The 13,670-nt window shown below is 42.3% G+C and overlaps 1 protein-coding gene across 1 annotated transcript in view; it reads right to left on the minus strand.

Annotated features, from left to right (window-relative positions):
* LANCL3 (LanC like family member 3) overlaps window positions 1-13,670 on the minus strand; it is a 96,636-nt gene that overhangs the window by 14,286 nt on the left and 68,680 nt on the right. The window contains exons 2-3 of the mRNA XM_030834883.2: window positions 5,253-5,376; window positions 4,130-4,327 (exon numbers count right to left, since the gene is read on the minus strand). Of these exons, the coding sequence (XP_030690743.1) occupies window positions 4,130-4,327; window positions 5,253-5,376 (322 nt within the window). The remainder of the gene's footprint in view (window positions 1-4,129; window positions 4,328-5,252; window positions 5,377-13,670) is intronic.

Below are 13,670 nucleotides of genomic sequence, written 5' to 3' on the forward strand. Positions count from 1 at the left end.
TTCTTAATATAAATAATTTTTAAATTGAAGTATAGTTGATTTGTAATATTATATTCATTTCAGGTGTACCGGATAGTGATTCAGTATTTTTACAGACTAAACTCCATTAAAAGTTATTACAAGATGACTATAATTCCCTGTGCTATACAATATATCCTTGTTGCTTATCTATTTTATACATAGTAATGTGTATTTCTTAATCTCCTACCCCCATCTTGCCCTTCCTCCCTTCCTTCTCCCCACTGGTACCCACTAGTTTGTTTTCTATATCTGTAAGTCTGTTGAAATTACTTGTTTTCATGGCTGCCGCCCCTAGTATTGTGCCAGCTACCCAAGGGCAGGTACTCTGTCTTGTTCATTTTTGCTCCCCAATCTGTGGCATGGTGTTTGACACATGGCAAGGACTCCACAAATGTCTGCTGACCCTATAATGTCCCATTTCTCACCCCAGCGCAGGCCGATGCTGAAGCGGAGATGAAAGATGTGGAAGGAAGACGGGTTGAGATGGTCTAATTGCTAAACCAGGCCATTAGCCCCAGGCAGCTTAATGGGTATTGATCCTATGGCTCTGGCCAGAGACAAAGGGCCTCTTCCTGCAGCCTGGATCATGGAATGGTACATGGACAGGACCTTGAAAAACTTCTACACCTATTGTCTCCTTACCTAACCTAATGAAATCCACAATAAGGTGGCTTAACCTAAAAGGAAAGGACGTTGGATTTCTTTGCATTTGCTGGGAACGGTGTCATTTCATCCTGGGAACACTGATTATTGTGCATTGACATGAAACCCGGAGGCAGCAATGATATATGTCTTTGTCAAATACAAATGGGAAAATGAATTATTACTTAAGAAGTATGGTTTGAGAGGCTAAATCTTGGAAACATGTGACCCAGCAGAGCCTCGTGATAGCCAGACTTGGCACGTTTCGTTTCAACATCCTAGAGAATCAGCGCACAGGTCCATTCTGGGATCCGGAATTTCACTGAAGCACGCATTGTACGGTGTGCACTACAAAGCTTAGTGACCAAAGACACCTGCACTGTACAAGTACTTACTGTTCTCTATTCAAAGTCACTTACCCAGGAGCCCTCATGAAATGATTTAAAAAAATATAGCTACACCTGTGTTTCACCCAGAGTAAAGGAAATGCGCTGTCAGTGTGACCACAGATGATGTAACATAATGCGATCTAGAGTTTCTTTTAGCCACAGCATTTGTTTTAATGATTTTGTAAATGACTTTTGTCCTGTATTACAGAATCTTTAAGGCTAGGAAGGGGTCAGGTGAATCTGCCTGCTATACTTCGTTGTATTTAGTGAGAAAAACTCTACGCCGCGCTGGGTATTTATAAACGTGGGTGTCTGCAAATCTTTTGGGCCATATCCCTCACGAACGGTAAGGGTCCACAGGATTAAAGGGGTCTGTGGTGAAAAAAAGACTGAGTTTCACTGCTCCACCTCAATGCACTCCTTCCACAGATGAACAAAGGCACAAAAGAAACAAAGTGGTTTTCTCAAGGTTACTTAGCTGGTTAGTGTCTGAACTATAATTAGAACCCGGAGTTATTAACTTAAGAGTCCAGAAGTATATTCACAGCGCATAAATGATAACTAAGGCTGTCACCTGTAGAGGTGGGTTGAAGGAAAGTCAATAGGAAACAATTATAGTATCATTGATGAAGATAAGGTATCATTGATGAAGTTCCACACTGTGGATTATTTCTGGCAGGTTTTTAATCACAGAATCAGTCTGCCGCCCCAAACCATCTGCACTGTTCATAAATCTACTCTCAAAAAATCTTCTCACATAAGTGAGAATTATTTTTCTAGGTCATCTCTTGTTTTAGAATTTTTGGAGAGCTTACTGTTGCCAACTTAAGAGGCATCTTCATGGTCTTTAACCTGCACTTACCAGATTTATAATCACTCCTGATGCTATTTTTAGCACATCTCTTAAAAGGAAGACCAATACCCTTGAGATGGAAGTGCGGGCTGGCAGACATAATGGGCTCCATTTGGTTCTTTATTCATTTGTGAATTCGTTTATTTTTTGGCAGTCCAGTGAATATGAGGATTGAATGATTTTGCCCTGCAACCTGCGTTTAATCTAACCAAGATACTGAACATGAATGATAAATGAGGATAAATAAAGTCCCCAAGGTGATGAATACTATGCTGTACTGTTATGGTCCATGATTTACAAAGACAGATGGGATGTGATGTACAGAGAGAATGGAATAACCGCCCTTCAAGAACCCCACATCAATTAAGTGACCCAGCCACTCATTTTAGTAAATTATCTTCCCACTCTTCACAGGGCTTTTACTATACATTGAATCCTTTCAAAATATGCTGTATTTAATTTGGAACATCTCCAAAATTCAAGGATCCTGGGGTGCTTGGAGGATACCCAAAGGCCTTCACTGAAAATGATGAAAGGGAATAGGAAATGGGAGTGTTGAGCGTAACATGAAGAGATATCATTTCCAGAATGGTAAATAACTGCTGTTTTTCTTCAGAAAGTTCAAAGCAAGAAAAAGGTGGGCTCAAATGATCACTGGTGGGAATTAGCCTGGACATAATGCACAATGCCCTGGCGCTGGTACAAGCACACACGGGAGCCTTTGAAGTCCTTCCTTAAGTAAAAATGGAAGGCAGAGAAAATAAAAATAGAAGGACTAACACTTCTATTATTTGTCACCTCAAACTGCACTGAAGAAAAAATGAAATTCCAGTTGGATTGAAGAACATTAATTAGGTAAGGAGGGGAAAGGAAGTAATAAAAATCAGGTAACAAATGAAAGAGAAATCAAATATATTTTAAAGCTGTACTCATGGCACTGAAGCATAGCCTTGAAAATTAAATAACACTCCTAATCAAAAATGTGTGTGTTGGGCTTCCCTGGTGGCGCAGTGGTTGGGAATCCGCCTGCCAGTGCAGGGGACACGGGTTCGAGCCCTGGTCTGGGAGCATCCCACATGCTGCGGAGCAACTGAGCCTGTGTGCCACAGCTGCTGAGGCCCGCGCGCCTGGAGCCCGTGCTCCGCAACGAGGGAGGCCACCGCAGTGAGAGGCCTGTGCATTGCAGCAAGGAGTGGTCCCCACTCACCACAACTAGAGAAAGTCCATGCACAGCAATGAAGACTCAACACAACCAAAAATAAATAAATAAAATAAATTTATAAAAAAAAAATGTGTGTGTTATTTTGGTATTTTAAGTCTCTCCTCTGGCCAATCGACCAAAATGCACTGTCTTTTTTGAATTGCCCCTTCTCTAAGGCCTAATTAGCAGTGTAATGGGATTGGGGGAAAAAAAAAGGAAAAGATGGGGTCTGATAAGTTTCCAGGCTCGATTCCAGAGAGTTCACTGCAAATGGCTTCTCATTTCTCTAGACTTTTCATTAGGTGATAATGGAAACCGTCATTTGGAGAAGAATTACAGAATAGTCCATCTTCAACCTTAATGTGCATACAAATCACCTAGGGATCTTGTTGAAGTGCAGATTCGGATTCAGTGGGGCTGGGGTGGGGCCTGAGATTCTGGATGTCTAACAAACTCCCGTGCCACTAGTCCAGGGACCACGTTTTGAACTGCCAGGTTCCAGATCTGCACTGTCCCATGAACTTACTGAGCGCTTGCAACGTGGCTAGTCTGTATCAGGATGGGATGTAAGTATAACAGAGACACGGGATTTCAAAGACTGGATATTTAAAAAATATGAAGTCACTCGATTTTTAAATTTGTTGCATGTTGAAATAATATTTGGCGTATATTGGGGTAGATCTATTATTAAAATTCATTTCACCTGTTTCTTTCTATGTTTTAAACAGGGCTACTAGAAAGTTAATTTCATATGTGGCTCGTATTATATTTTGTTGGACAGCACTAGTTTAATTTGTATACAAATATTGTAGATAAAGATCATATATTTTTTAAACACAGGATCATTTCTGGACATCCTTTGCTGATGGAGACTTTCTTGGCTTTGAAAAGTTTCATCTTGATCTTTTCATCTCCCACGGTAATGGCATAAGATAAGAAATACCCTCACTTCTCAGAAAAGGCACCCGTCTTTGGCTAAGCCCAATGAAAGGCAATGCTATCAGATAATAACATGAGTGAGACCTGGGGCGCCGTGGCACCAGTGCACCAGCTCGTTCTCCCTCTCGATGGCCTCGCCGAGCTCAGGTGGCCAGTTGCAGTTTTGTTCCTGCTCCATAAGGAAGTCCACGCTCTGCCACACCAGCTCCTGATCTGAGGGCTTAAGGTGCTCATGGTAAGAAAGAAGCATCTGGAGGATGGACGACAGGCCATGAGCTGCTCCTATACAGACAAGCAAAGCATCATTAATTCACATAATTGGGAGGAGAACCAGTCTGAAGTCTGGGCGTAAGTATTACAGATTGATGAAGGGGTTGGGGAAAGCCAGGCATTCTAGGCAAAACGAACAGGCACAAAGGTTACAAAGGTATGAGAACACTTTGCCTGCTGGAGACTTTATAAATGTGAACCAGGGAAGGGAGAGATAAAGCTTGAGTTCGGAGAGGGAGGCAGGCGATCTGCAAAGGGGCTTGCAAGTCATGCTTGCAAGGAGTGATGGGGAACCACTGAAGGATTCAAAGGGGTAGTAACTAACTTTCATTTTACAAGCCTCATATCTCAAATGTAGTCATTGTGATTCAGTAGTCTGTTATTAATCTACTAACACTAAAAACTTGAAACTGTCAGCGGCTGAATCCTGCTTCCCTGTGCAGAGGTACTATTGGCAGTGAGCATATAAGCTGTTAATTTTCAGCAAAATTAGGCCAGTGAATTCACAATCAAGAATAAAGGATTTGAGTCTTTAGTGAAAGTCATTGTTAAAATAGCTCCATTTCTTTTTTTTCCTTTTTTTTCTTTTTTGTTTTAACATCTTTATCGGAGTATAATTGCTTTACAATGTCATGTCAGTTTCTGCTGTATAACAAAGCGAATCAGCTATATGTATACATATATCCCCATATCCCCTCCCTCTTGCGTCTCCCTCCCACCCAAATAGCTCCACTTCTGACAGGTAGACTCTGAAAACAAATATGAAATTGTGCTTTGTAGTATCCGTCAATATTTGTTTTTAAATGGCCTTTCAAAGGGTTCCCAGTGAAAGCAATAGTGATGACCTATGTCAAAAACAAAATCTTCCAGTCTTTAGCCAATGCTGCTGTTAGAGAATGCCTTTCTCCTCCAGGCCTTTGCCAACACCCTCACTCACCCAAGTATTCGGTTCCATAGTAAGAATACATCAGTGGGAATGGTTTCCTCTTTTTCATGGCATATTGCTTCCCGGAGTCCAGGATCGCCTGGCAAATTGATTTGATCTGTGCTGGGGTCAGCACCTGAGTAAGGAAAAGAGGCAGAAGTCAAGTCAGGATCATCATTATTCCTCAGACACTGGATTTTCTTGCTTAAAAAGTCCATCAGCATATCCCCCCCAGTCCTTTTCCTATTTGTAAATAAGCTCAGCCCACCATACCTTTTTTTTTTAAAACCACTGATTCTCTCTTCGTTGTCAAGTTTATCTCCCCTCTTCAGAAAATTTGCAGTTCTGATGGGAAACACACACCTTTACTGCTATAGGTTTTTATAAATGGCAGAGACCACCTAACAGCTGTTATATCATTAATCCTTGTCACAGGAACAAGAAGTTGCTCAGGAAAGAACAAAGACTGGTCCTAAGCGACCGTGCTTGGCAAAGCTGTTACTTCTGATGTATGGCACGGGTCTGGCTCAGACAATGGGCCTTCAGTTTGTGTCATTTCGACTGTGCTCATAAAGCCACAATTCTATGACAAGCTGCTGCATGACAGACCCGCTGGAGCCTTTTGCAGTCCATGAAGGAAACCTAAGTCCAATAAGGACCAAGGCAAAGGAACTTTTACTATCAAAATCATGCTGAATAGACAATGGCTAAAAGGCCGTCTCCCATATTTTATTCAATCTAGGTACCGTAAGTTTTAGGGCTATACAGGTTAAAATGTTCTCAAGCCTACACAGCATCACTGCATTTATTAGGGTGCTGCTCACGTTTGCAATGTTCTCTGTCTGCCAGTCTACCTCGGGGCACACTGGATGCTCCCTTTGGCACAGCACTCGTCACCTGTTGCGTTCTGTCTCTCTCTACTGGATGATCAGATGCAAAGACTGTGATGTCTCATCATTTTGGTATCCTTGGTTCCTGACTCTGAGCCCGAGGAGGCCTTTGGTAACTGATGAGCGAGTAAGTGCCAGGTGGACTGCCATGAAAAGCAGAGCCCCGCTCTCCCCTTTTCTTTATTCACCCCCTCCCTCCCTCTTCCCCTTCCTTCCACAATTATTTCTTAAGCCCTTACTATAAGCAGGAAAGACTGTTCTAGACGCTGGAGACACAACAGTGAACAACACGACAAGACCTTTACTCTCATGAAGCCAACCTTCCAAAAAGGCAGACCTACACAGGAAAAGTACCAGCCAGAGTAACCAAAGGAAGAAGAAATCACCTGAAGTTCAGCCTTGGCCTGACTGGATGAATCTGGGCTCAAGGAACAATCTACTGGATTTTGGCCTTTCTCCGAAGACTCACACATCAAATTTTCCTACCTGATATCTGCCATTAGACTCACCCATTCCTTTTGAAATAACTAATGATTTCTTAAGTCATAACTTGCTCCTCTGATTTACGCAACATTAGAAGGGCAAAATATAATCCAGGTTGTGGCCCCTTCAAATCCAGCATTTAATTTGGAAAAATAATCACATAAAGAAGAGGAAGTTGTTCATTAATTAATTCTGCCAGTTAACATCACTGAGCTACTATTCCAGTGAGGCCCTCTAGTAGGTATTGTGGGGGAAACTCTAGAAAGCCTAGGACACATTTTTTTTTTTTCCTACAAGGAACTTACTATCCAGCACTGGAGATAGACATAGACAAAAGTCTACAATAGAGTGATTAAAGTTCATGAGCCCACCTCACACCAGTCAGAATGGCCATCATCAAAAAGTCTACGAATAATAAATGCTGGAGAGGGTGTGGAGAAAAGGGAACCCTCTTGCACTGTTGGTGGGAATGTAAATTGGTACAGCCACTATGGAGAACAGTACGGAGGTTCCTTAAAAAACTAAAAGCAGAACTACCATATGACCCAGCAATCCCACTACTGGGTATATACCCAGAGAAAACCATAATTCAAAAAGAGACATGGGGCTTCCCTGGTGGCGCAGTGGTTGGGAGTCCGCCTGCCGATGCGGGGGATGCGGGTTCGTGCCCCGGTCTGGGAGGATCCCGTGTGCCACGGGGCGGCTGGGCCTGTGGGCCGTGGCCGCTGGGCCTGCGCGTCCGGGGCCTGTGCTCCGCGGCGGGAGAGGCCGCAGCAGTGAGAGGCCCGTGTACCGCAAAAAAAAAAAAAAAAAAAAAAAAGACATGTACCACAATGTTCACTGCAGCTATATTTACAATAGCCAGGACATGGAAGCAACATAAGTGTCCATTGACAGACGAATGAATAAAGAAGATGTGGCACATATACACAATGGAATATTAGTCACCCATAAAAAAGAATGAAATAATGCCATTTGCAGCAACATGGATGGACCTAGAGATTATCACACTCAGTGAAGTAAGTCAGACAGAGAAAGACAAATATCATATGATATGACTTATATGTGGAATCTAAAAAAATGATATAAATGAGCTTATTTACAAAAGAGAAATAGACTCACTGACATAGAAAAAAACTTGTGGTTACCAAAGGGGAAAGGGGGGGAGCGATTAAATTGGGAATTTGGGATTAACAGATATACATTACTATATATAAAATAGATAAACAACAAAGACCTACTGTATAGCACAGGGAAATATATTCAATATCTTGTAATAACCTATAAGGGAAAAGAATCTGAAAAGGAATATATATATATATGTGTGTATATATATATATACACACACATATATATATGTAACTGACCCACTTTGCTGTACACTTGAAATACTGTAAATCAACTATACTTCAATTAAAAAAAATTTTTTAATTAAAAAAAAAAGTTCATGAACCCAGGCAGGGGTGGAAAGAAACAGTAATGCAGAATATTTAACACATCAGCTTCACTAAGACATCATCTCCTCATTTTCCATCTGGTTGCTCAGAAACAATTACGTCATGGGTTCCAACTTAAGTTTCCCTTTTATTAGGTACCTATCTTTGCCTCTTGGGTTTACTCCTCCTTTCTGCCTAGAAATCCTAAAGACCCTATCTTCCCGCGTCTTCCCACCGTCATTTCAGGGCTCAGCCTCGGGTCTTTCCTTAGATGGACGGCACATTTCTCCTAAATGATTTCCTCCTCTGCATCCGTTCGAATTGTTACCAAAATTTCATTTGCCACTGACAAATGCCACTGACAAATCTTACTCTCTCTGTACCTTTATCAGCACCAACTGACCTCACATTTAGTCTTACTCTATGTAATATCTTGCATCATCAGCCTCATATCGACCCCTCCATCCTGGCTTACTCTCAGAAACCTGCCAAGAACCTCAAAGGGCATGAACTTAAGAGGAGTCTATGCTGGTCGCATCCCATAATTTCCTGGGAATATATCTGGCTCTTCACCTGAACTGAGGTCCTGTATGCCACTACTGGTCTTGAATCCATGTGACAGAGGCAGTTTTTGTGATAGGAAAAGGCCACTGGATTTTCAGGGTACGTACTCATTTGAATGACTAGAATTCTCCCTATTTGACTTCTGTGCTGATAATTGAAAACTGGATTATTCTTTCCTCAGCTGAACATTTATTCATGTCTCCGTTCTCTCCCCGCCCCACCTGCTTGTTTTTAACCCAGAAAAGGAAAATCAACTTTGGTTCTATGCGGTGCCCTCTTTCTTTCCATCCCTGATCCACAGCTCAGAATAGAGAATGAGTTTATAAAATATTTCAAAACTTCCCCGGTCATGCATCATGTCTGGGTGGTTTCCTCTTATCTCGCAGAAACACTGTGAAAAACAAAGAGAAACGGCGCTTGTCGGGCCGGATAAAGACTAGTTATGCGTGCAGTTCTTTATCGCTGGGAACAGACAAGACCTACCCTTGGCTTTATTGATCAGCAAATAAAAAGGGGAAAAACAGTGTACATGAAAGTGTGCAGAGGAGAGCACTGAAGAAGAGGGTACTGGTCCCCGCCCAACACACAGTACGTTAGGAAGAAAGGAGATGAGACACGGGGCAGGGGCTGCTTCGTGTTCTCCCATTTGTCTGCCCTCTCAGACATCCCTCCAGGCCGCACTCCCAGCACAGAGGAACACACAAGCGCACACACTTCCAAGAAGACGGCCTCCGTGCTGCTGAAACACTCTGAGGCCTTGGGAATGAGGAAATGGCATTTCCACTGGGGAAAAAAAGTAACTGGGGATGGCAGAGAGCGGCTCCCTGTGCATTAGGCCTTTATCGGGACAAACCCAAATTCCCTCTCCTGTATCTGTAGCACATAAGGCTATGCATGTGTTGATGTCTTGGATGGATTTGGTTCTTTTTAAAAAAAAATTTTTTAAATTAAAGTATAGTTGATTGACAATGTTGTGTTAATTTCAGCTGTATAGCAAAGTGACTCAGTTATACACATATATACATTCATTTTTTAAATATTCTTTTCCATTATGGTTTATCCCAGGATATTGAATACAGTTCCCTGTGCTATACAGTAGGACCTTGTTGTTTATCTACGTCTGTATCTTTATTCCTGTCCTGCCCCTAGGTTCATCAGAACCATTTTTTTTTTAGATTCCATATATATGTGTTAGCATACGGTATTTGTTTTTCTCTTTCTGACTTACTTCACTCTGTATGGCAGACTCTAGGTCCATCCACCTCACTAGATTCCACATATAAGTGATATCATATGGTATTTGGATTTGGTTCTTTAAATAAAAATTTGTTTTTACACTGAATTGAAATAAATTAAGATATCTCAGAAATACAAAGCAAGTCTCTGGTGGTTTGGTGTAAATATTTTCATTAGTCTAATCGATTCCCTTCGCTGATCCTTGAACGGAGGTGTTTGCTGTGAAGTAGTCCCATTGGGCTGGGCTCTGAATATGAAGAGACGAGAGAGTAATAAAGCCCATTCTGTGTTTCCTGGCCCCGCCTAAAGGTTGTGCTCTGATGGAACCAACTCCCTGCTGAGGAGAGAGGACCTTTGTTAAGGAAATGAATGAAATGGGCCAAGCCACAGAAAGCCTGCCTCACCACAGACCCCTTTCCAGGGTTAAGTGTCCCGCCCACAGGCCCTCTGAAGTGGCAGTCTTTGCTAGCTTGATATCAACCACCGCCAGCATTAGCAAGCAGCAGTCCAAAATGCCCAAAGTATGTGACTGCCCATTCAGATGGAATGCAGAAGGTCACTCCAATATCATGCCAAACACATATGTAACAGAGCAAGAATCTGACATTAACTTAGGTGATTTCCTCCAGCAATTTATTTCATCCACTCCTTTGCCCTGCCTTTCTGGGGGTAGCACAAGCTTCTGCCTGAGAGAGAAAAAAGCCATTTGATGACCAATGAACATCAAAACGACTTTTTTTTAGGTTAACTTTAAAAAAAAAATCTTATTGGAGTCTAGTTGATTTACAGTGTTGTGTTACTTTCAGGTGTACAGCAAAGTGATTCAGTTATACATATACATATATTCATTCTTTTGTTGAGACCCATGGAGATAATAGCTCTGAGGAAAAAAGGCTGTTGAGTTGTAGAAACTGGGTATTTTAGTACTTGAAGTTGAGAATACAAACAACAGACTTGAAGGATATGTAGAGTCAGGATGGAGCTAAATCTGTTCAAGGTGGAAAGAGGCGAAACCAGCAAACTGAAAGTCAGTGTGGAGTTCCTGCTCTCCTAGCCCCACTCCCTTGCGCTAAGCATTAGGAGAGATCCTATAATCCCCCGAAAAGGTTTGGGGATCTATAGGTAGTTAGGATGTGCGTCCCTCACTCCCACCTGGAATTGGGGAGATGGCAGCCTCAAAGATGTGGCTCTTGCCTCAGGGTCTGGGGCCAGTAACAGAGATACCGCTGCACGGCATGTCCACAAGAGAGCCAGAGACAATCCTGAGTTTCCTGTGGGTACCATGGTGGAGCAGAAAAACATCCCACACCCTAAAGTAAATTTTTCTAAAAAAATTCACTACCCAAATTTAAAAGTTAGGGAAACTTTTTGGGTACAAAGTCAATATAAACATACGGTTAGAGTTTTACTTTTGAGACCTGTTTGGGGCTTAGATGCAGTTGGAAGCCACTAGGTTACAGGTAAGGGCCAGGCCTTCAGGAAATCTCTGAAGTGGGTGGAGAGGTACTTCAGGTGTTGAGAAGACAAAAACTCAGGGGAGCTGCTTTGATGCAGAAGAGGCTTAAAGAGATAAAGTAGGGCTAAGGGAAGGCTTTCAAATAGGAAACAGATCTTGATGAATCAGACAGTTCATATTATGTGCCAGGCCTGTGCCAGGCCCTTTGAGAGATGATATCATCTTAACAAATAGACTTAAGAGGTGAATCATTTAAATAATGAAGTATTTCGCATTTGTTTAAATTCTCAAAGTTATGATCTATAGGGGTAAGGTGGAGGGAGTGAATATTAAGGGCTTCACAGAGGGAGAGGGACATGAGCTTAAGCTCTGAAGGACAATGAGGAAGTGGATAAATGCAAGTGGCGGGGGATGGGAGGGAGAGAGGGTATTTTAAGCTGCGGGCTGATGGGGAAAACCTTGTGTATTAGGGCAATGCTTCTCACACTGCAATGTGCACACAAATCACCTGGTGCTCTTGTTAAAAATGCAGATTCTGATTCAGTAGGTCAGGGACGGGGCCGGGAGAATACAGTTCTAACAAGCTCCCAGGCGAGGCTGCTGCTGGTCCCAGGACCACACCTGAAGTAGCAAGCGATGGGATTATGGGCGCACAGAGGCTGGTTGCAGCAGAGGATTTCTCTTGGGAAGGGTGAGAACTTGGAAGGAACTGTAGGAAGTTCCCAAAGACATTCAAGGAAGCAGGAGGGAACACCAGGCAAGAACACCGCACACCATAATTTCAATGATCAGATTACCCAGAAAAGAGAAGTGGCAACAATGGGAAATTCTCTTCCAATAGGCCATGCGTAGGAAAAGTGTCTAAATCTGCAAAACCCAGTGGGGAGCTCTCTTAGCCAATGTGGCCAAGTTTATTTTCTTAACTAGTCTCCAAATGGGGCGCATGTGCTGGTGCAGAATAAGCAAGTCCCTTCCATCTGGTTTTCCTGATGCTCCCTGACCATCATTATGCTGGGCGATGAGGAATCAGAAGGGAGTTGCTCTACTTAATGATTATCTTCCAATCTTTTAGAGGGATTCAACAGAGAATTTCACTTATAAACACTTGGTCCCAGATACCATTTCAAAGTTGTTTCTTTTCCCTTCTCATGTCAAGAAACCCAAGCCAAGAAAACAATGGAAACTAGAAAAGAAAAACAGGTTTTACCCCATTCTTGCTGACTGACTGCTGGCTTGAAAGATTTATTACAAGTACCTGGTAACCCAGTCTGCACCAAGGGTCACTAGATGATTTCCTGTTCTATTTCTTGCAAGACACGAAATGTCTCAGAGCCTGAGTTTCCTTATCTACAGAAGGGGGATCACAATGACTTGCCCCACCTACCTCCTCAGGTGATGGTGAGACTATTACTAAAAAAGCAGTTCCCATTTGGAATTAGCAGATGCAAACTAGTGTGTATAGGATGGATAAACAACAAGGCCCTGCTATATAGCACAGAGAACTGTATTCAATATCCTGTGATAAACCATAATGGAAAAGAATATGACCAAGAATGTATATATATGTGTAACTGAATCACTTTGCTAGCAGAAATTAACACAACATTGTAAAACAACTATACTTCAATTAAAAAAAAGAAGTACTTTACTTTCTTGTTAACTTTTATATTGGCTTTCTATTGCTGCTTAAACTTGGTGGCTAGAAACAACATGAATTTAGTCTCTGACCACACCCCAAATCGATGACATCAGCCTCTCAGGGTGTGGGACATAGGCATCAGTATTTATGAAAACTCTCCAGGTGATTCCAGAGTGCGGTCAAGTTTGAGAATCACTGAGAAACTTCGCTTCACCACTTTCTAGCAGTGTGGATTCAGGCAAGTTACTTATACTTTCTAAGCCTCAGTTTACTCATTTGTAAAAAGTATCGATAATAAGACCTCCCTATCTCACTGGATTGGTATGAGAATTCCATATAAGACACTTAGCACAATTCCTGCCATGAGGCACGTGCGCGATGCAGTAAGCTGGGGTTAAGATAGACGTTGCAAGTCCAGCAGCGACTCAACCCCACCATTCAGCACCACAAGCCTTGCAGGTCTGTGCTCGGAATCTCCCTCAAAAAATAACCCTGCTGTTGTTGCTCACCTCCCACATCCCATCTTCCATCCAAGGACCAGCTTGTGTCAGCTTGCATTCCTAAGTCACTGTAACTTGTAAGTCATAGATTAGTAACGTATGGCTCTTCATGTCTGTGTATTTACTTTTCTTTCCTCATCACACTTTGGGCGTTTCACTGTCCCACTATCTCCAAACTACATTGCTTTGCTCTTTCAAAACTACTGCTCAAGTTTACCTGGTTTCT

Source organism: Globicephala melas, chromosome X (assembly GCF_963455315.2).
Source record: "Globicephala melas chromosome X, mGloMel1.2, whole genome shotgun sequence".
Classification (NCBI taxonomy): Eukaryota; Metazoa; Chordata; class Mammalia; order Artiodactyla; family Delphinidae; genus Globicephala; species Globicephala melas.